The following is a 21690-nucleotide window of genomic DNA, read 5'->3' on the forward strand; positions in this document are numbered from 1 at the left end:
CTGCCTGTAGCAAACTGCTGTCTTCTTGCACATTAGGGTGAACAAGGTCTTCAGGGACCTCCAGGGCCACCAGGACAAATTGGAGAACAGAAGAGACCAAATGACATTGAGTTTCAGAAAGGAGATCAGGTGAGTGGGAAACTGTACCCATCTGCGATGAATGTGATCAAGCTGCAGCCTCCTTTGGTTTGGCTCATATATACTCATGTCCTGCTCACTGTACAGAGCTTCAGTTATTTTTCCTAAAGTACAGAATGTTTCAAGTCTGAGTAGTTTTCCTTTAATAGAAGGCATGCCAGTTGCATTAGCTCAGTTACTTCTCTTAATAAAGTAACTGTCCTGCAGAACAAACTGTCTCAGAGGAAGTTCGTAGTAACAGTAAAAGCAGTTGAACTGCTCTCATTCCTTGGAACACCCAAACTGAGATTTTCAAAGCTGTGAGGATTCTGATTCCCACTAATTAACCAGCTCTGTCATCTATTGTGAAGAAGCCTTTCAAAAGTTTTAACTCAATTTCTTTTTTCTTTTGTCTTATTTTTATTATTATTTTTATTATTAGTGATGTCCCCAGATCTTTCTTCCTTGTGGTCTCAATAAAGTGCTTTCCCTGTTTCTGGCCTCTCAAAAGTAATATCAAGCCATATTGTGGCAGTAGACTCAAACCGTTGGTTTGATTTGTATGGGTCCTTTGCCACCTGTAAGTGCCAAAACATCATTGGGACAATGCCATTTTTAATGTTACTACTACATTTCTTCCTTTTTTCTTCACTGGGTTCTGGGTTCAAGTTAGAGACAATCTGAACACCACCAGCAGGGTTATGGGTGCCTGGATTTCATTTTTTCTTTGAAGCTTCTGTGGTATGTTCAAATACCACCCTGAGTAGTAGAAGGACTAAGGTAGATATTTTGAGGCAAGAGTGGTGGGTGGCCATTTTTATGCTCTGGTTGTTTTGCAAATGTCACTGTGGTAACTGAGCTCCTACATATAACTTTAAACTATTAGTTTCCTCCATCTGCTTTTGGGTCAATTTCTTGCTTTCTACCTTTTCATCTTGAGAAATGTTTCTGAGAGAAGCTTTGGTGGGCAGCAATATTTTATGTTGGTGGGGTGTAGGACTGTTCTGCTGTCCTTCATCTTTATCAAAACCATTTGTTACCCTGCCTTTCAGAAGAACATTAGACACCACTAAGGCGTTCCCTAGAGCTATCCACTGATGCACATTTGCAATGTGCAGTCATCCTAGAAAGGTCTCAGTCCCTGGTTTTGGCTCTTTTTTTGTTACTGAATGGTAGGGGAGAAGGTAAAGAGCATTGTATGTCTGTATAGTGCTAGCAGGACAAGAGGTGATGTTTTGACCACCCTATAGTTGAAACAAAAATGCAGCTGATTTTATCAGGGTCAGACTAATGCGTCTGTGTCATCAGGGATCTCTGAAGGATTAATTCTGCTGAAATAAAGTTATATAAAAGTACAAAATCAAAGCATTCTAGCTATGTTTCCTTATAAAGCAATAAGACTTAGTCTGAGCACACTGTCTTTGACCAACGTTAACAATGATTTCAAGGTTTAAAGACTTATTTATATTGCAACAAAAGTTATACTTGGTAGTATAAAATGAGCAAAAAAAATCATTACGTTTAGGTTTCTGTGAAGCACACACAAGGTTCTGATGTGTATCTCCACCTATGACCTCTGATGACTGAAAAATCAAGTGTAAGAATGGGCTTGTATAAGTTTAGGAGTTGTGGAAGGGGAAAAAAGACTGCACAAAAAGTTTTTGTGGATTCAACAGCCTGTAACTTTTTGTTTAGGTTGATGTTGAAGAGATTGTTATCTTGTTTGTAGGTATAACAAGGCAAAATGGAAACCCTAACTTTTTCACACAGTGATTTTGACGCTTTTCTGACAAGCATGCTCCTAATGGCCTCACAACTTCAGCAACTGCCAGCAATCTAATGACTGTTGCTCCTGTAATTTCAGCAGGATCTGGCATTTGTTCTATCTGTCCTTGCTTTCTTTCTTCCTTCTTTTTATTATTGTATAGCAGCTGCAGACCACCAAACCAGCTGCTGCAGTGCACGCAGGAGGCATTTATGTCCTAGTGGAGTGAATCATCTAAACAAACAGGATGAGCAGCTAATAAACTTTACAGTTGCACTTGACAATCTGCACAAATAAAGAATTGATATGATCCCTTACTGGTCATATACTTGGAAATCTAAATGACAGAAAAAAAATCTATTTTAAAGTGTGTGTGAATATATATATGCATATGTGTGTATATATATATCAACTGAGATACTAGGGAGTGGTGGAGGCTTAATCCTCTTTTTCTTTTCTCATGCTTGACAGGGTATTCCAGGTGATCCAGGCCCACCAGGACTTCCTGGGCCACAAGGCCCTCCTGTGAGTAGTTCTCTTCTAGTTCTTTTTTGTTTCATCTGTATCAGAGCTGTAAATTCATTCTACTCAGGCTTATGGGCTCAGTTTAAGATGATGTTTGTGTGTCCAGGGTCTTCCCGGTGGCGTAAAAGGTGAAAAAGGTGAGCAAGGAGAACCAGGCAAAAGAGTAAGTAGTCTATTTAACCAAACGTTTATCTTTCCAATCAATGTTATCTCTGAGAATTAAACAAATGTTGAAATCAGGTGAGGCCTTCAGCCTCTGGGTAAGAAACTTTTTTTTTTTTTTTTCCCATAACCTGGCAACCTGATATATGACCTATCTGGTTCATGGTGTAATGCTTCTAGCTCTGGATCTCTCAGGGCTTTCTGATAGAATTATCTATATGTAGATCTTAGTCTGGGGGGATGGAAAACTAATTTGAATTATGTTATCTGGTTACATGTGGAGACCTGCTTCAAAGTTGTTGGACTCCTTGGCTGAAGCAGCAGTTTTCTGTTTCCTTTTAGAGAGGGTCTTCATTCAGTTTGCTATTTACTGGGTTGACCAAGCAGCATGAGATTGCTGTATTTCTAAGCTGGTCTATGTAAACTCATTCTCAGTGGGTTTGCTTGTGAGGTGAGTCACAAAAACAAGTCTTTGAACATCGCATTAAGACCAAAAGTCCATTTGCCACTTCTCAAGTGACTACTTCTGTTTATGTACTAACTGGGGAGGGGACGAGTCAGGATAGCTGCATCTGGGGACAGCATGAATCACTTTGTTCCTGTCTAGACTCAATCCACCCTGAAATTTAAATTTCCTTGAATATCACAGCTTAGAAAAGCTGAGGAAGACTATAGAGGTGTTAAGAAATAGAATGAAAATAACATTGTTTGGACTGGCAAAGAAAAGAAAAGCTGCTACCAGTTCAAAGCATTCTGTATTCTCACTTTCATAGCTCCTGAACCTATATTGATGTCAACATAATGGGCTTCTTTGAAAACCAGGACACAGGTCTTGCTCTGGTTAATTGGACAATATATAAACACGGTTTAGAAACATACTGGTATTAGGTTTTCCAATTTCCACAGGAAATAAAGAACATAGAAGAAAAATCTCCAGTGTTCTAGATAAAATTCTTGTTAATTGCTGAGATTTCTGGGTAGGCTTTGATTTGCCTTCTCATATATACATAAGAAATTAGGCAGATTTACAAAGCCAAAATTCTGATTATATTTTGAATTGTATTTTCCAAGTTGCTTCCCTCTGCAAAAGTAATTGGGAACCACATAAATTTGCAAAGATGGGAAAGGATAAAAATCCCAAATGGATATGTCAGATGCTTTTTGCCGGAAGTTTGTTTACCAACATTTTTCTTTTTTATTACTCTGAATGTTGCATATTTAACATGCAGCTTTGCTGTTAAGTGACTCTAAAACTGGATTTTAGAGTTTCATATTATGTTTTATGGCTGAGACACATTTCAATTTGTTTATTTTTGAGAATCAGAAATAATCACAAATATTAAAGACTTCACAGATCACATTATAGTATACTAGATCTGTCTGGTCTTGCTATCAACTTCTCCTTGACTGAGAGTTAATCATGTCACTATGGTGAAACTCAATCCCTAGTGTAGTTCCACCAGGTGTCCCCCGTTCTTACTGCTTCTGTAATGCTAACAGCAGGCTTCTGTTTGTCTCACCCAGCGGATGGTCTGGAATAAAATGCAGCTTGCACTACTTTCATTGTAGCAATGACCAATCCGTTCAGCAAAAATGTTTTTAGAATTTGCTTTGAGCAGAATAGGACTTTATATTTTTATTGATACTGTTCTTCAGAAAATTGCATTTAGTTTAAGGGATAGTTAAAATTCAAACACAGACGTGTCTGGTTTTAGTTTCACTGGCCACAGTGTGCTAATTTCCTAATTACATACTGTGTTCTGTTTTCCAAGTAAAGGACTTCTCTAATGTTAAAATAAAGGGAATTACTAAATGCAGGGAATTAGTTAATTGAAGATCATTTCATGCTGTATTCACACAACGTTTCTTTGAGACTTGTCATGTTTTTATGCCCTGTTTTTCAAAAAGAAAACCTCACTTCAGATAGCTCAGTTGATTCTACTTGGTTAGTATCTTTGAGGTATATGTCATAAGAACTGCATTCTAGAGAAAGTGTAGTTTCTTAAAAAATGGAAAGTAACTTTATTTCCACAAAAATTCTTCACTTTTGAAGCATTTTATTTCAATGCGTATTTCTGTCTTTGAAGGGAAAGCCTGGCAAAGATGGAGAACCTGGTCAGCCTGGTAGGGATGTGAGTACCTCATACATTTCTAAACTCAGCAGCCTACCTACAAGCTTTTTTTCTGATATGGAGAAGATCTGATTGTGATTATCTTTCTCCTTTCTTGAAGGGTTTACCTGGTGGGCCTGGAGTTAATGGTGCTCCAGGAAGAGATGGCGAAAAGGTATGCCGAGTTGTCATTATTGCTATAGTAGCTTGTAAACCTGCCATCATTTAGTTCAGTTCTGGCTGAGTAGTAATTGCATTGCCTGTGCTGCTAGAGTGTTGAGGAATATTTGCTATAATTATCTTGTATTCTAATGTGCAATGTAAAAAATGCTCTTAATTTCATTTGTAGGGTGAAAAAGGTGACACTGGTCCTCCTGGTCCCCCTGGAAGTGTAAGTTCCTGTTCCATTCTTTTCCCTCTGCATTTGGTTGACAGCGTGTCTCATCATAGTTCTGGGGTGACAGTGAGTCACATCTCCAGGTACAAACAAAAACTAACAGCACCAGCAAAGTTTTCATATGCTCACTAATAGAAATAATTATATCCTTCTTTTGAGATAGATCCTGTGCTCTAGGATTTGCAAAGCTACAAAACCAAAGGTAGACTATTACCTCAAACCAGCAGAAATTGAGGCAGCTCCACTGAAGCCTTTTCTAACCATACTGTCCTGGCAATAAAGGTACTTTCTATTGGAAGTACTTTTTGCTGTAATTTTACTAGGTAATTCAGTGGAGTGGGAAAAGCATCTTGTCATTAGTATAAGGTTCAAAGTATGTTGAACTTTTCCTCCCTTACATCTCTTTATCTTTTCAGTGACTTTTCTTGGCTTAGTAATTAACAAACTGTTTCACATGAACATGAAACATTTACAGGTCATTTCAAGACCAGGCATTGATGCAACAGTGGGACCAAAAGGTAGCAAAGGATTGCCAGGACTCCCAGGAGCCAAAGGGGAGCGTGGATTCTCTGGTAGGCCAGGCCCACCCGGCTTGCCGGGTTCTCCAGGTAGGAGTGTAAGCATTAAAATAAGTTGTATATTCAAATGTATGAATGGATATTTAGCTTCATGGTCTTTTCACATTCCTTTTGACAGAAGGACTGAGCAGAAAGTAAAGGCAAAACTATTTAGAGCTACTTCTAAATGTACTTTGCTCATGGGGATAATATGAGGAATTCTGAACATTCATTACCCCTGCAGTGGTGAACAAAGGATGCTAATCATCAATGCTGTCGAACATCCTAGCTTAACAGTTTTAGAGTTAATTTATGTCATATCAGTTACCCACAAGGCTCGTTATCCATTGCATTGTACAGAGAAAGTACTGTGTACCAGAAGTCTGGTACCTGGCCATCAAATCTAATCTTTGCTGCAGATTGGCCAGTAACAAAGGAAGGGGTGATCTGAGTCTACGATGGGAGTGCATGATGACACCTGGATTTATCTTATATATGCACAGAGAAGAATATTATGACTGTAATGTTACAGCATGTAAATGTTTTAAATGTTTTTTTCCATCAGTCCTTCCTTTCATATGTCTTTTTGTGTTTTTTTGGTTTGTTTGTTTTTCCTTTTTTTTCTTCATAAAATGTTTGCTTAGTTGTTGAATTTCAGCTCAATTTTTCAAACAAAAATCTCTGCAAATAGAAAATGTGCATGTGTCAAACTGCACATCAACATGTAGATTTTAATTCCATAAAAAAAAATCATGATGTACTTACACAGAAAGACAGAGCCTTATCTGTAGCATGCTATTCATCATCTATCATTGTCATCCTTACAAAAAAGGTAATTTAAACCTTTGAGCTATCAAGTAAGTTCTTCCCATCGTAGGGGTCACTACTGTTGGGCCTCCTGGCCCACCTGGCTTACCTGGTGAGAGAGGACAGAAGGGAGATCCAGGTTTACCTGGTGTTTCCATTCCTGGACAGCCTGGACTTGATGGACCACGGGGACCTCCAGGACCTCCAGGTCCTCCGGGACCACCTGCACCATCTGTTCCTCCTGGTGAGTGATGATCGTATAGACAGCAAAGAGAAGAGAGTGAATAGCTTTGACATCCATTCTTGTTGTTGTTAATTCTTCCTCCAGAGATGTAGTTTATCGGCAGCTGAAGCCCACAAGGTTCCAAGCTATTCATATGTCCTCCAAGTCACTCCCATTGCAAATCAGGACATTTGTAGGAGAGCTCTAGCCATAAAGATGATTACAGAATTTTTGAATTCAATAGTGTGAGTTGCAGTCTGGCTTTATCATGCTTCTTTCTACCTCAAGTAGCCCTGCCTTGACTGATCAATGAGATTCAGCTAGACTGGAGGAGGATAAATCTTTTCAGGCTTGCGGGACCTTTGTGCTAACTCGCACAGTAATGACAATTCTCCAGAGCCAGGCAGATCTGGTCCAGTTGTACACAATTAAGTATTTTTCCCAATTGATGTTAAATCCAATTTGATCCAACTAATGAAAATTACATTAAAATTTACACATAAGGCAGGAGGTAACCAATTTGCTTTCTTGAATAAACTTAGCTTTTGTGATACCATCTAATCAATGCTTGGAGGGGCTATGGTACCAGAAGAGTCAGAGGAGTAACTTTTGACAGAATTCCAGTTTCATTTCATAAATATTCTAGTGTGTAAACCATACAAAATTAGCTTAAGAGTGGACACTTGGGGTGAAAGCTTCTAGATCATATCTGGGATAAGGGAAGTGGGAAATGGGAGATAGGCTAATGTGGTTTGGAGAGGAATCCAATGTCTAGATGGCATTGGCATCTTAATTCCCCTCAATTTGATGACATTTTGTATGTGTGTTTTCATGATCCTAAGCTAAATGTAGTGTAGAGGTGGACATGGACAGGCTGTGGGAAGGAGGTTGTGAAACTAAGCTGATGATTGTTGTATAATATCCACTGATTTGTTTTCTTTGGAGTTTGGATTACATAGATGGGTTTTAGTAAGCAGCCCAGTGTCTGAATTACAACAGTGTTTGGTCCGTGATCATGTGTTTATATTAGAATATACACACACAAATACTCTAAGTACTTTTTTTTTCCTGAATACATGTATTTGGTGCTGCTGTCAGTCTAACACAAACTGATGATTAAACTTCTGCTTCTTAGGAGAAGGGTTATGTGAGCAGGGGCCACCAGGTCCTCCAGGAATTCCAGGACAACAAGGCTTTACAGGGGAGCGAGGCCAAAAAGGTGCAGTGTCATGGCTATGGCTTTTTTTCTTCTCTTTTTGTTAAAGCTTGTTGAAGAACGTAGCCTGCATTAAATGAGGGTGAATAGTGTCTCTTTCCAGTAGGGTTGTGTGCTGATGTTTTACGTTTCTGAGCAAGAAATCTTTTTGTTTGAGCTTAGGATAGTCTCTGGTGTAAAAGCACAGGAATCTCAAAGTGACTGAGGGTATAACCAATCTGAATGCAAGCCTAGTATGGGTTGTGATTAAAGTAAAATGGAGCTTCAGGTTTATAAGTACCTTCCAGGTGGATAGAAACTAAATATATTTGTAACAGTAATTGCCAGCTCCATGTGAGAAAGTGTTATACTTCATGGATAATTTTGACAGTTTTTATGGAAATCAACACTGAAATTATAAATGCAACATTCATAATTTGAGTTGGTCAGTCTAGAATGAGTTTGTCTGTTTGTTCGGTAAGCAAAGAAAGACATCTTTAATGTGTATCCTTGTTTCCAAAAAGACAACCTTGCAATGAGGATGCTGATATGGGTAAGTGAGAATCTTTTCCTAGCTCAACCATGGACATCTTAGATGACTTTGATCATCTTGATTTTGTACTTTATTCAAACAGAAGTATTTTTTTTCCTGGAGATTGTAAGGGTTAATTATCCTTAATGAAGTGCTTAGATACTGCAGTGATGAATGTCATAGAAAGGTCATAAAATGACATACCTGTATGTGAATGAAATTCCTAAACTTCTTGAAACCGTTCCTTCTGTGTTTTTTGTTTGTTTTTTTTAATTGTATATGTTTAGCCTACTGTCAAGTCAACGAGATATTCCTAATATTTATTTTGCACTCTTGGAGTTTAAAGTTTAGGATTTGGGCATATGTGTTTTAGAGTTGTAGTTTAAAGTATCAAATACCTACTTTGGAAGATGACTCTTTTGCTAAGAATCCACAGTTTCGTTCTTGATTATTGAAAGCATATTTTCTGTTCTGTTTTGTTTCATTCTGCACAATCCTAAGTAAATTCTAATCATATCTGACTGTTGGTTCTCTGACTCCTAGCAGCCAAAAAGCCTCAGTTTGGCCTTCATGGGGGAAGCCTTCTAATATTTAAGACATCATATAATTACATAAATTCACTTTGAACTTGATACTACAGGCCAGTAGCAAGAAAGCAGTTGCTGTTGTGCTAGAATTTTTAATGTTTTCGAAGATGCTCAAGTATGCTTTTTTAATGCAACTCTTCATAGGTGATCAAGGAGACACATGCTTCAATTGTATAGGAACCGGAATATCTGGGCCTCCTGGGGAGAGAGGACTACCGGGACCTCCAGGTAGTCCAGGTAGGGCTATGGTCTTCATTATTTTGCTTAATATATTCTATAAAGCTACCTTCATGTTTGAGTATCTATGTATAACACTAATAATTTATTGTGTATTGTGTGCAAATTCAGTTGCACAGTTGACAGCTCTGATATATAGGTGGTCCATGTCCTATCTTGCCCAGCTGGGAAATGTTATAAAGAAATAGACTGCACATACATAAAACAAGCACTTAGTTTTGAAAATTTGGTCTTTCAAAAATAAATCATCTGATCAAAGATGGGCTTACAAGCATTCTGCCCATTGACAGTGTATGGCTTGATGTAGATTTAACTGAAAGAGAAAAATTAATTTCTGTTGCTTGCTATTCCTGAAATGATAGAGGAGATGGAGCTTTCTAAGTGGGACATTTTTGGACACTACTGATTTAACTTAGAGTTACAAATTTTGTTCTGCCCAAGTAAAATTAAGTTTTCCAGAAACACTTGCTAAACCTTGCCTGGTTTTAAAACAACTTACGTATTATCTTGTAGAAACAGTATGTTTGGTATTTACAGGTTCTATAGTTTTACGTTTTATCTTTTTCTACACTACTCAGGTTCTCCTGGTTTTCCTGGACCAAAAGGTGAAAAGGGGCTTCCAGGATTAACTGGCCTTGTAGGGCCACCAGTAAGTGGTGCTGTTATGTTTTGTTGGGAAAACAGTATGTCATTTGTCTTATATATTTGGTAGAGATGCATACAATAGGTACAAATACTTGTCTTGTATGAATACTTCTTTTTTGTCCCTTAGCTGGCTTGAATGCATAATTACTATATTGTACCAACCTCAGAGAGGAGCTGAAAGGAAAACTAAGTATTTTCTTTTCCTCTCAGGGATTCCCAGGGCCCCCAGGTGCTCCTGGAAGACCTGGTCCTAAAGGAGACCCAGGGGATGTCCTGACTTCTCCAAAAATGAAAGGTGACAAAGGAGACCCTGGCTTCCCAGGACCTCCAGGTCTTCCTGGTATAGATGGTACTCCTGGACGAGATGGATTGCCAGGTCTGCCTGGCCCTAAGGGGGAACCCGTGAGTTCCATTTTATGCTATATTTGATGAGACAAATGTTTTGGGAAGTCTTGGATGAGTTTGGGATAGTGCAGATAAGAGGATGGTAAATACATTTTTTTCTGAATGTGACTAACTCAATAATTCTCTTCAGTATATGCTAATCTAGTGATAATGTACAGAGTAGTCCCTGCCACCCGTCAGTGACTAAAAATAAGCTGAGATTTCTCTAGGATAGAGTCAGATGGTCCCTTCTGCCATTCTCTGTATTTCGCCTATATGGTGTGAGGAATTAATTAGGTTTAGACCTTATCTCTACCATCTTAATAAGATGCAGACAGCTAATGGCCTTGAGGGTTAGAAGGATGAAAGTTGCAAAGAGTTTCAAAACAGAACTAATGAAGCTCTTTGTTCCTCCACTAGTAAATATGTGTTCCTCTTTCTCATCTTGCTCTTCCTTTTTTCAGGGCAGTGTTGCATTCAAAGGAGAAATGGGAATTCCAGGTGACCCAGGAATACCAGGTCTTCCTGGAGACAAGGGACTTCCTGGACCTCCTGGTTTTGGTCCACAAGGCTCACCTGGTGAAAAGGGCATCCAAGGTGTATCAGGTCGCCCAGGGCCTCCTGGAGTTCCTGGTAAGTTAGTCTCTTTGCTCTTGAACAAAAAATGTATGATCAAGTTTTTTTCCATTGGCTCTGGGTAGCTTTCAGAAGAAAATGCTGCTTTTAAGCTTCTCCCAAAGGCAGTGTAAGACCTAGCGTTTGGAAGCTCCCTTACTGAACTGAACCACAGAGTTGCAAACTGAGCAGAATTTGTATATGTTACTGTAGCCATTTGACTCGCCCTTCTGCTCTGACATCTGGAGAAGCTTATCTTGATTGACTATAGTGGAAATGCACTGTAACTACTACCTGGTTTATGCTTAATTATGGTGCATCTACAACTTTTTGAAAACAAGGGTTTGCTTTGAACGAGTTTGCTTTTGTTACTTTGTTGTCAACTGTACAGATCCTTATCAAGTTGTACTGATGTCAGCTATGGAAAATACTATTTACGTGATGGTACCTTGGAGGAAGCTAAAAAATGATCTTTCAAGAAAGCTCTTACATAAATTGTATTTCTAAGCCTATATGGGGCTTAGGGGCAGATAGCATACTGCCTAGTCTTTCTGGTCTTTAAGTTCTTTGTAAGCTTGGGATGTGGCTAGCAACTTTTCTTTCTCTTCAGAGAATTACAAAAAATAAACTCCCTTTGACGGATACATATTTCCTCTTCTCTGCTTCAGGTCCGAAAGGTGAACCTGGTCAGACTATTACAGAACCAGGAGTTCCTGGCCCCCCTGGTCCTCCAGGAAGAAATGGTGACCCAGGTCTTCCAGGTAAAGCAGCAACTAGATAACCATGGAGTTCCAGGAGCTTTTTATTCTGGCTGGCTCTTGATTAACTCAGTTGATTTTCTTCTTTTTACAGGGGATCCTGGTCAGCCAGGTCAGCGAGGGTTGTCAGGCATCCCAGGTGCAAAAGGAGAGCCAGGTATTCCTGGCATCGGACTTCCAGGGCCACCAGGCCCAAAAGGTATGTTTGCAGCCATGTTGCTGTATTGTACCAGCTGAAAAAGGGGACATTGAGGGTTGTGCCTCTCCACATTGTTGTAGTTAATTCATATCAAGAATCCTTTTAAAAATGTTTGTCTTGAATTCATACATATTTAGACTTTCAGAAATATCAGAAAAAAAAACTATGCTGAATTCTCATTCCTCTGTTGACTGTACTCCATTTTATGATAGCTTACATTTTTCAGTAATCCCAGGATACAAAAGCCAATGGGAAGAACTTGGAGAAATTATGAACATTTGAGCTTGACTCATTATTGATAATTGATCTCCAAATGCTTTCTCAAAATTGTATTGTTTCTGATGTGAATTGTTTGTAATTTTTGTTAGAGCACGCAGAAAGGGAAGTGCCCTCCTCTAAGTAGAGTCCCAGAGGTCCTCTGTGGGATATACTGCATACTCAAAGCTTTCTCAGCCAAATGGGTACCCCCCACGTATGCTTGAGCTAACAAAAACTACTTCTCAGATTGCTTTTCATGATCCCTGAACATTTCTGGAAGAGTTGTTCTAATGTTCTCTATTGTCCTCTCTTCTGCTGCCCTAACCTCCATGTCACATTTAGGTTTCCCAGGAACCCCAGGCCCCCCCGGAGCTCCAGGAACTCCAGGTCGACCTGGTCTAGATGGACCCCCTGGACCACCTGGTTTCCCAGGCCAGAAGGTCTGTGCTTGTTTAATATAAAATTTAATTTTCTTGGAAGTGTTTTTGCATTAGTGTGAAGTCAGTAGGGAGTTTTTCACCGCTTGTTGTCAGCTTTTGATGGTGGGGAAGTCACATTCTCTATTTGGGGTTTGAATGAGGGTAGGAAAATGAAATGCAACTCTTAAGACTATGGGCATTTTTTCTTTGCTGCTCTAACATTTTTGGGAGAGGCTAAACTCAGAACCCTTCCCTTTTTAAAATGCGTTGATTCTAATCAACAGGGGGATCGTGGATTTGGAGTTCCAGGACCACCTGGACCCCCAGGACCACCAGGCATAAAAGGAGTTCAAGGACCTAAAGGTGATCCTGGCTTCCCTGGAAACCCTGGTCTTCCAGGACGGGCAGGTTTTGATGGAACTCCAGGGCCCAAAGGTATGGTGGAGTCTTTCTGTTCTCTGTTGAACTTTTAAAACTGTAGATGAAGTGGGAGTCACATGGCAGTTAAATACAAGTAATACAATTACTTCAGGGTCTGTTTTTCCAAAGCACAGACCCCTGTGTAAATGGAAACTTGTGCTCTCAAAAGGAAAAAAAAAAAAAAAAAAAAAAGCAAGGGAGTAGATACCAGTTTGTGGGTTAGTATGTGAAAGTCTGTTATCTAGCGTCAAATATTATGGGGTGAGGGGGGGGTAAAACTTTTCCAATAGGATAATTAGTTGTTTTGATACTCTGCAAGTAGAAGCACTGTGCGTTAGCAATGCGTGAATTCCTACTGTTAATCATTATCTGTATTACACTGCAGAGTATGTCTGGTGTGCTAGAGAGCATCTGTTGAGTTAATGGGGATTGTGATGCAAAACTCCGTCTCTGTGTAGTCTAGAAATGTAAACTGCATGCAGTCCAGAGAGAGAGAGCACAAATTTCTGGCTTGCAGAAATAACCTCTGAAGTGCGTTTTCTTTTCCTGTATCAGATCCACATTTGCTTGCATGCAAAGACAAGATTTCAAGTACCATGTGCAGGCTTCACTTTGCATCTGTAAGCAGGCATCTCTGAACTGAATTCACTGTCTAACTAAAGCATGTTCTTTTAGGTGACCCTGGACCAAGCGGACCACCAGGACTCCCAGGCCCACCGGGCATCCCTGGCATTGGAGGACAAGGTCCACCTGGACCTCCGGGACCTCCAGGTCCTGTTGGCCCACCAGGTAAAATTTACATGAATTGTACCCTCGGGTTATTTCTGGCATATAGCAAGCAGACACTTAAGGTCTCACTGAACAGATAAAGAAAAATAGCAAGTTTGTCTGTTGGTTTGGTTGTCTTGCTAGTTAAGTGGGCAAAACTTGGTGCATCATGTTTATTACCAAATTACATTCAGTCCTGCTGTTTGCATTATGTAGAGAGGTCTCAGGGGTGTAAAAGCCTGCTTTGGAGAAGACCTAGAGAGCCTCAGCGGAGATTCTAGGAAGTGTTGTGCACAGGTAGTGGTAAAATCTCTGTGAAGGTGTTTATCACAATATTGTTCAGTAGCACAATGTCAATGCAGAGGTTTTGAGGGGACAGACAAGGAAGAAAGCTGCCCTTAGATGTCTGTGCTGTCTCTGAAGGGAAGTAGATTGTATTTCATCTAGAATGACTGCTGACTAATGAAGATAGGAACTTGTTGCATCTCTGTGCACGAAGAGTACAAGTGCTTGCACATCGTTCTATTCTCAAAGCTTATTAAGGGAAGTTCCTTGTTTCCTGCACTCAGTGAATGATCCTGCTGTGCACCAACCCCTCACGTTCCAAATGCATGGCTGTCAACTAGTGAGAACATTCTCTGTGGACTTAAGCCCACCTACTGCTGAAACATTTCAAAACCCATCTGGTTCTTGCCGTGCCTGTATGACTGTTTACATTGCATGTCTGTGACATACACTTTTTGTATTTGTTTGGATGCCGCTACGGGGGCTGGCATCGTTCACAATGCATGTTGAAAAAATTATGGTCAGTTGTTAGGAGCATGAATCACAGACTGGCTGGTCTTACTCAGATCTTTATGCACTGCAAGCTGAGATTCAGCAAAGTGCTTCTCTTTAAGGTAGGCAAGCGTTGGAGTAAATAGGCCCCATGGAGTTTGAGTTCTGCTCCAGTACCTAGAGCATGGATCATACTTAAGTATATTATTTCCACTAGTTTCCCGGTTGGGAAAGGAATGTGTGTGATTGCTGCATCAGTAAGCCTTGAATGTGTTGAGTGTTAAAAAACTATCGACTGAAGGAGTCTGAAAAATGTGCACAGAAGTTTCCTGAGCCATCAGGTAGGTTCTTCACCTGGCTTACTGTGCTTATTGTACCTCTTCTGAACCTAAAACTGCTTTTGAGGCTGAATAGAAACAGAAGGCAACTCAAGTGTGTGTTGCTGGGGAGAGGTATTAGTATGGTATTAGTTTGAATGTTTCATCCTATGCATGTTCTTTTATCTTCCTGTAACATCTTTTCAGGTATTGGCCAGAGCTTGATTTCATGTGATCACTGATTTATTCTGCAAAATATCAGTTTTGAGAAATGCAGAATTACTAGTAGAGTCAGTGTGCTGAATTGCTTATATTTTCACTCTTCATGTTTGTACTGACCAATCATTGTGGCTACTAATGGCATGGTGGCTCTGAAATCTAGTGCATGGCTGAAGCTCCACTTGAGTAGTCCTCGTTATTTCGTTTGACAGCACAATGTGCTTTCCATTCCTATATCCCAACCCTTTCTTCTTGTCTTACAATTCTGTTTTGATTCTGCTTCTTTACACAACAGTAGAATAACGTTTCTGGGGGTCTGTTTTTCAGGTAGTTTGGAAAACTCTTGAAAGGATTTCCTTGTTCAAATTTTCCTTTCTCTGCACCACCACCTCTTCAAATAATTTGCAGTAACTCAACAGCCTTCTTTTTCTTGTTTTTTTGAATGTGTGGCAAATTCCTCTAGAACTTATTGTGTTGTCTATATTATTCCAATTGTGATATGGTCAGACTTTTGAAAACCAGAAATTCAATCAGAATGAATTTATATTTGCTAAGTATCTTTATCGTGCTAGTTACTGAGTTTGTTCTACTACTGGGGTAAATGTTATTTTGACTTTTTTTTTCAATTTGCTGATAGAGACCCATTTAAACACAACACATACAATCCCTATCCATCCTCTGGTATTGTTTTTTCTCTGCAAAATAAGCAGTTCCAGGCACATGACACCATAGTTTAATGCAGTGGTAAGCAGCTGCCAAAGGGGAGCATGCTTATAATTAACAAATACAAGTCTACAGCCTACGCAGTCAAGAAAACTTGATCTGCCTTTTTCGCATGCAAAAAGCACATCAAAACATCACTTCTAAGTTTGTTCATGCCATTGAGAATGGGGGACCCCATCTGTTAGAGCAATACTTCCTTGTGGTTATTTATGAGGTTTTGGCATAATGTCGTAATCCCAGTACATTATCTAGGGCATGTAACATGCAATATACCATCTCTGCAAGTAAAAAGATGTACATTTGAATAATAGAAGACTGGGAAAACAAAACAAACAAAGAAAAAACATATTTAGTGTTTTGTGTGTGTGTAGAAGTATCTTTTTGAAAGTTCCTGTTTGAAGGGTTTTACAGGCATACAATGCAGATCAACAAGAAGCTAACTGGTAGGATGTACTCTACTGTTCAAAAGGTGTCCAAGCCAGTGTCTGCTACAATTTCTTGTAAGAGTTCAGAAGAATCTTGTTCCCCGGTTGTGAAGAGAGGGCTAGAAAAGGAGAGGGAATAATCCAATTTTTCAAAGAATGTTTCATCAATATTTGAAAATACCTCACTTGGTTCTTTGTTTCTGTGTACAATGGTGGCTGCGCTTTGAATAAGACCCCCCAAGTTTCCTTACAGTCTGGTTTCTCTTACTGCATTAGTGTCGTATTCTTTGTGCTTTTGTATTTTTGTTTTCAGTAACTTTAGGGTAGTGTTTTAGTTTTTGTTTGCCTTTTTTTTTTTCTAATCTGTATGTGCTTTATTTTGTTTCCTAACTTAACGGCTATTACAACTCCTTACTGCTACCTGTCTCAACTTCCTGATGAGCTCTAACTCATTGACTTTTGAACCTCAGGTCCCCCAGGTACTGCGGTTTCTTTACCAAAGCCTTTTCTTAGCTTCAGATTTAAGAAAAATCAGTTTTTGTCTGCTACCTTTCAAGAATGAGTACCATCACTGATACAGTGCACTGGAGGGAAGCAAGCTTCCCACTTGCTTCAGCAGCATCTCGAGCTCAGTATCATTAGTATTAAACAATGTTGAGCATATTTTGATAATTCATATTTTTCACTCAGAGAAATGTAATGCAATGCAGAATGCTAGCCTTCATAAATATTGAGCTGATGTTGTCTTAGAATGCTATAAAATGGAATCATTAATGGAAATATATAAGAATCTCTCTATACTTAATGACAAAATACAAACCAGACTAATCAATCTTGGCTTCTTATTTTTTTAACCAGACTTAAATGGTTAATGAAGAAAGTTGTTCTTTTCCTTTTGAGAATTTATTCAGCTGCACTTGCTACAGTTTGGTAAAATTTTAGTAATGCTTCTCTTCAAGAGAAGCTTCAGGAGAATATGGCCTTTAATGCCTGAGACATAATTAAAAAATAAATGGTTTTAGAAGAATTGCAAGATTTTCATCAGTGCTAGGAATGTACTGCAGATAAAACTTGTCTGTTTGTACAGTACCATGTCCAGAGAGAGAGAGATTTCAGCTTTGCCTTAATTTTTGCTAAAAGATTGTGTTTTAACAATGTTGTCTAGGGTTACAAGGTGTTCCAGGTGAGAAAGGCGATCCAGGTCCTCCAGGCTTTGATGTTCCTGGTCCTCCAGGTGACCAAGGAACCCCAGGCTATCCAGGACCCCCTGGTCTCCCAGGACCTCAGGGTTCACCTGGACCACCGGGCCGGGATGGCATTCCTGGATTTCCAGGTGAGTTCCCATTTTTTTTTTACCTGTGGACAAAAAACAAAGTCTAGTTATAGGTGGATGTTCTTTATGCTTGGACATTTCAGCTTAGAGAGCTTCAATGTTTATTCTATTCACTTAAAGTTAGATACATGTAACTAGTAAATTTCATAGTTGCTTTTTTTAATTATGATTTCTTGCATTAAAATCCTTGTCACCTTTCCACTCTTCTCTCTAACTTGATACCTGTATTCTCCATGTTATTGTTTCATAACTTTCAAATATGACTTTGATGATCATCTTCATTATAACAACTTCCTAGTTTATTTTGTGATAGTTTTCCAGTTAATGCTACAACTTAAAATTCAAATTTGTTTAAAGGAAGTTATGAGAAATGCTATCAATTGGATCCAGCACATAGTTTTAAATACTCGTTTCCTTATTCTTTGTGTTAGTGTTTTCAGTTATAGCAGTCTGTTTCTCCCTCTGGACGGGAAATCTCAAAATTGAGTTTTGAGAATCTGTCTTTGGATAAAGGGGTCATATAAAAGGTTCTAAAAGTACTGTATTTGTAGTTGTCCTTTTGGCTTTCAATAAATTCAAGTTTGCTTTCAAGCAAGTATTTATTTTTCCAAACCAGGGGACCAAATTTATGGAGGTATAAATATGCTTTTTACTGAAATGATCACTGCGCTGCCGATTTTCTTCCCAGGACTTAACTGTGGAAAAATTGGTAACATTTCTGAGTATTCTTTCTGATTTAGATCAATGAAGAATTGAGTGTTTATAATTTCCTTAAAACATAGGTTGGGTTCTATATGCCTGTTTAATAATAGCATAATGATGCAGAATGACAATGGTGATTCAATGTGTTCAGGTGCCAAAGGTGAGATGGGTGTCATGGGAGCCCCTGGGCCTCCAGGGCCCCCAGGAACTCCTGGAAGAAATGGCCTTCCTGGCTCAAAAGGTAATGTTTGTTTTATTTTTACACTGAAGAGAATGCAGAATGTCCTATGTGGAAAAAAGCTTCATAATGCTAATATCTACAATTAATTACTGGGATCCACAGGCACTATCTTCTCGACAGTACTGATGTTCAGAATTGCTTTGCAGTTTTAACCCATAGCATTGTCACTTTTTTTTTAATTGATGTCATGCAATGTTAGCTATTTAAAAAATGTTGTCTTTGGATTGATGGTGCCCAAGTAGAGCAATATTTCTGAAATATGTTGTAAAGTCTGCTCAAGCAGCAGAAGGAAGAAAATTGATAGCTTTTGGTTATGGAGTTATTCCCAATCAGGTCTGTGAGCATCACAGAGAAGTGAGTTCTAGCTACATTCTTCCAACCCACTTTTTGGAGATGAATTTTGGAGGAGTGTGATTTTAAAAAAAAAAAAAAAAAAGTCATTTCCACAGAACAAGGAGGCTGTGAATCCAAAGCTGCTGTAGCCATTGCAACTCCTCTGTTCTATTGGTACAGTGTGGTGGAGCTCTTGGAGCTTTCTCAATGAGGGTCACACACAGCTGTTTCCTCTGGGCTGTCCACAGCTGACAGTCTGCCTTCCTGCAGCATACAGACATCCCCACACACTCCACCTACAGTTGTTCCAAGGCTTGAGATGCCGTGGAGAACCCTGCATAAACTGACCGATCGTTCAGTGGGTTCAAACTTCATGAATAAATCATGGCCAACCTATGTAAGAAAAAGGATTAGAAATATATTAATCTACCTTATGGACTGTATTGTTCCCTTTTGTTGTCTTACCTCTTGTAGGTAATAATGGATTACCTGGCCCACCTGGGCCTCCTGGACCAGTAGGACAGAAAGGCATCAAAGGTGAAGCAGGCCTGCCAGGTCCACCTGGAAAAATTGATCCAAAACAACTAGGAGCAAAAGGAGAAAAAGGCGAGCCAGGTGTTCCAGGTACAGAATTTTGCATGTGGGTCTGGGGAAGTGGTTTGTCCTGTAGAGATAAGGGACCTGTACCTAAATCCATTGCAGTTCATTCTTTCTTACAGAACAAATACTCAGAACAGGGAGGTGGAATAAGGTTCTCTTAATTTAGGCTATCCTTTTAAGGGGTTCTATGACCAAGATACTCTGTGTAGGCACTAAAGTACTCTCACCAGGATTAGGATTGAGTCTTCTAGATATTATTCTGAAGCACAATGAGAGATCGTTGTCATGGCTGCTGTGCTAGCTGCATTCCTGCTGTCTCTTAGGCCACTGGGGCTTTGCCTTGTAGGATGGACTTGCAGAGGTCATCTGCTCATGCATCACCTCCAAATTCTCCCTTTGGGTGTCTCTGTAAACTCACCCTCAGCTGAGCAGAATGTCATCTCTGTGTGTGTCACTTCAGGATGCTGGTTAAGCCTGGAAGGTTTTCTGAGTTCACTCAAGTCTGTTTTCTCTCTAGCTTGTGTTTCCACTCCCCCTCCCTTATCCCCCCAAGTGTTCTGATGTCTCCTTTGGACTCTAATTTTGTCTTGAGAAGAGTAAAAATATTCTACCCTTGAGAGAACCAGAATGCCTTTCTCTAATGTTGGCCCAGCCATGATTATGCTAATTTATCTATTGTATTAATTTCTGCAAAGCCTAGGTAAGCTCCTAAGACACCTGCCTTTTTATTTTTTCTCTGTTAAGTGAGAGCTGTAGAGGGCAGACTTAACTATGCCTTCAGGGCAGTGCAAATTTATTGTATGGGATTAAAACCACATGGTATCTGTGAAAATCTGCCAAAATGCTTGCGTTACATTTTGTAATAGCTCAATCCCAAAGTGCTTTTGGTGTGGTAATGTAATTAAACATGTATATAAATAATCCGAGTAAATATACAGAGGTTAGCATGGAGTCTGCTCATCCAAAAAGAGTCCCTTCTGAGTGAATTGTATTAGCATTAGTCAAAAAGTTGCTTTTTCCCCTACTTACAGAACATTATTTCCATTTTGTAGTCATTTTACACTTTCCAGAAAGAGTATGTTTTTGTTCTGTGATACTTCTCCTTGCCAGAACTAGGGGGAATTATATTTACTGAAGAAAAATCCCTATTTTGATATTTATTCAGACATGTAAATATCTGATCATATAGCAGAAATGCAAATATACAGTAGAAGTAGTAATAATAATAATGAAATATATGTTTTTCTTTAAGGTATTCCTGGTCTATCAGGGCAGAAAGGTTATCAAGGTCTCCAAGGTGACCCAGGACCACCAGGACTTAGTGGTCCCCCAGGTGCACCAGGGTTGCCAGGTAAGTAAACCAGGTCTCAGATAGTTTTGCTATGTAAAAACATTTCATGCATTTTTATACCATGAGATTCGGATGTTAATCCAGGCATATCTAAGCAAAGCATAAGGATTTACACTTAGAGCTGCAGCACAGTTTTGGGCTGTTAAAATCATTATCCAAACAGCATGCTTTGAGCTCTTTCCTCCTAAAAGACATTAGGACTATCTGTAGGATGAGTGGATAAGTGCTTGTTGCTTGAGTAAGCAACATGACTGCGGGATTTGCCAACAGGACGTGCATGTTCTTTTTACCTTCATTTCTTACATAGTTAATCATTATACTTGCACTTTGCAAATGGCCGATTGAATGTATTTTGAAGGCTCTCTGGATGTCGCATCTTTGCTTTCAAGAACTGCAGGGACCAAGAAAACAAATTCTGTCTTGCAGTGCTTCTTCCTACAGCTATCACACATGATCTGAAATCTTGAATCTTTACTCACTATGCCTGATGTAGGTCTTGCTCTAAATACCTTGTTGGGCTTTGGCAGTTTTTTTTTTGTTTTTTTTTTTTTTTTTTTTTTTTTAACCATCCAGGGCTCAAACTACTTAGAGCATTGTAGGTCACATTTAATTTCCTAATAAAAGCTCCTGAATACCTATTGCAAATGAGGAAGAGATAATGTGTTCATTCTGCAAAACAATTCACAGGAGACCAAGTCACACTGGTACTAAATTATTTCAGATGGTTACTAAATCATTGACTGAGATTTGACCCATTTCATCAGACTAATCTTCAGAATAGAGAAGTTGTCCTGTCCTGGCACAGAACTGAAGAAGTTTAAAATGTCACTACAAATGGAGAAAAAGCATGTAGAAGAAGTTTGAGGCCTAAACCAACTCAAAATCCATTGCCTTTGTAATTAGATGGCAGGCATATTTGTATGACAGCACATAAGTATCAGAAATTTTTAATTATTGTCATTAATTAACTAAACCCACAACTTTCCTA

General features: G+C 39.2%; 1 protein-coding gene across 1 annotated transcript in view; it reads left to right on the forward strand.

Moving 5' to 3' along the window:
* Positions 1-21690, forward strand: part of COL4A5 (collagen type IV alpha 5 chain) — a 79756-nt gene that overhangs the window by 39517 nt on the left and 18549 nt on the right. Inside the window, exons 13-34 of the mRNA XM_035541721.1 lie at positions 37-129; positions 2354-2407; positions 2514-2570; positions 4657-4701; positions 4802-4855; positions 5030-5071; positions 5553-5685; positions 6512-6685; positions 7800-7883; positions 9123-9215; positions 9794-9864; positions 10071-10262; positions 10709-10877; positions 11528-11620; positions 11712-11816; positions 12417-12514; positions 12778-12928; positions 13589-13702; positions 17308-17475; positions 18329-18418; positions 19226-19375; positions 20604-20702. Coding sequence (XP_035397614.1) covers positions 37-129; positions 2354-2407; positions 2514-2570; positions 4657-4701; positions 4802-4855; positions 5030-5071; positions 5553-5685; positions 6512-6685; positions 7800-7883; positions 9123-9215; positions 9794-9864; positions 10071-10262; positions 10709-10877; positions 11528-11620; positions 11712-11816; positions 12417-12514; positions 12778-12928; positions 13589-13702; positions 17308-17475; positions 18329-18418; positions 19226-19375; positions 20604-20702 — 2329 coding nt within the window. The remainder of the gene's footprint in view (positions 1-36; positions 130-2353; positions 2408-2513; positions 2571-4656; positions 4702-4801; positions 4856-5029; positions 5072-5552; positions 5686-6511; positions 6686-7799; positions 7884-9122; positions 9216-9793; positions 9865-10070; positions 10263-10708; positions 10878-11527; positions 11621-11711; positions 11817-12416; positions 12515-12777; positions 12929-13588; positions 13703-17307; positions 17476-18328; positions 18419-19225; positions 19376-20603; positions 20703-21690) is intronic.

The sequence above is a fragment of the Cygnus atratus genome, chromosome 13, assembly GCF_013377495.2.
Source record: "Cygnus atratus isolate AKBS03 ecotype Queensland, Australia chromosome 13, CAtr_DNAZoo_HiC_assembly, whole genome shotgun sequence".
In the NCBI taxonomy this organism is placed as follows: Eukaryota; Metazoa; Chordata; class Aves; order Anseriformes; family Anatidae; genus Cygnus; species Cygnus atratus.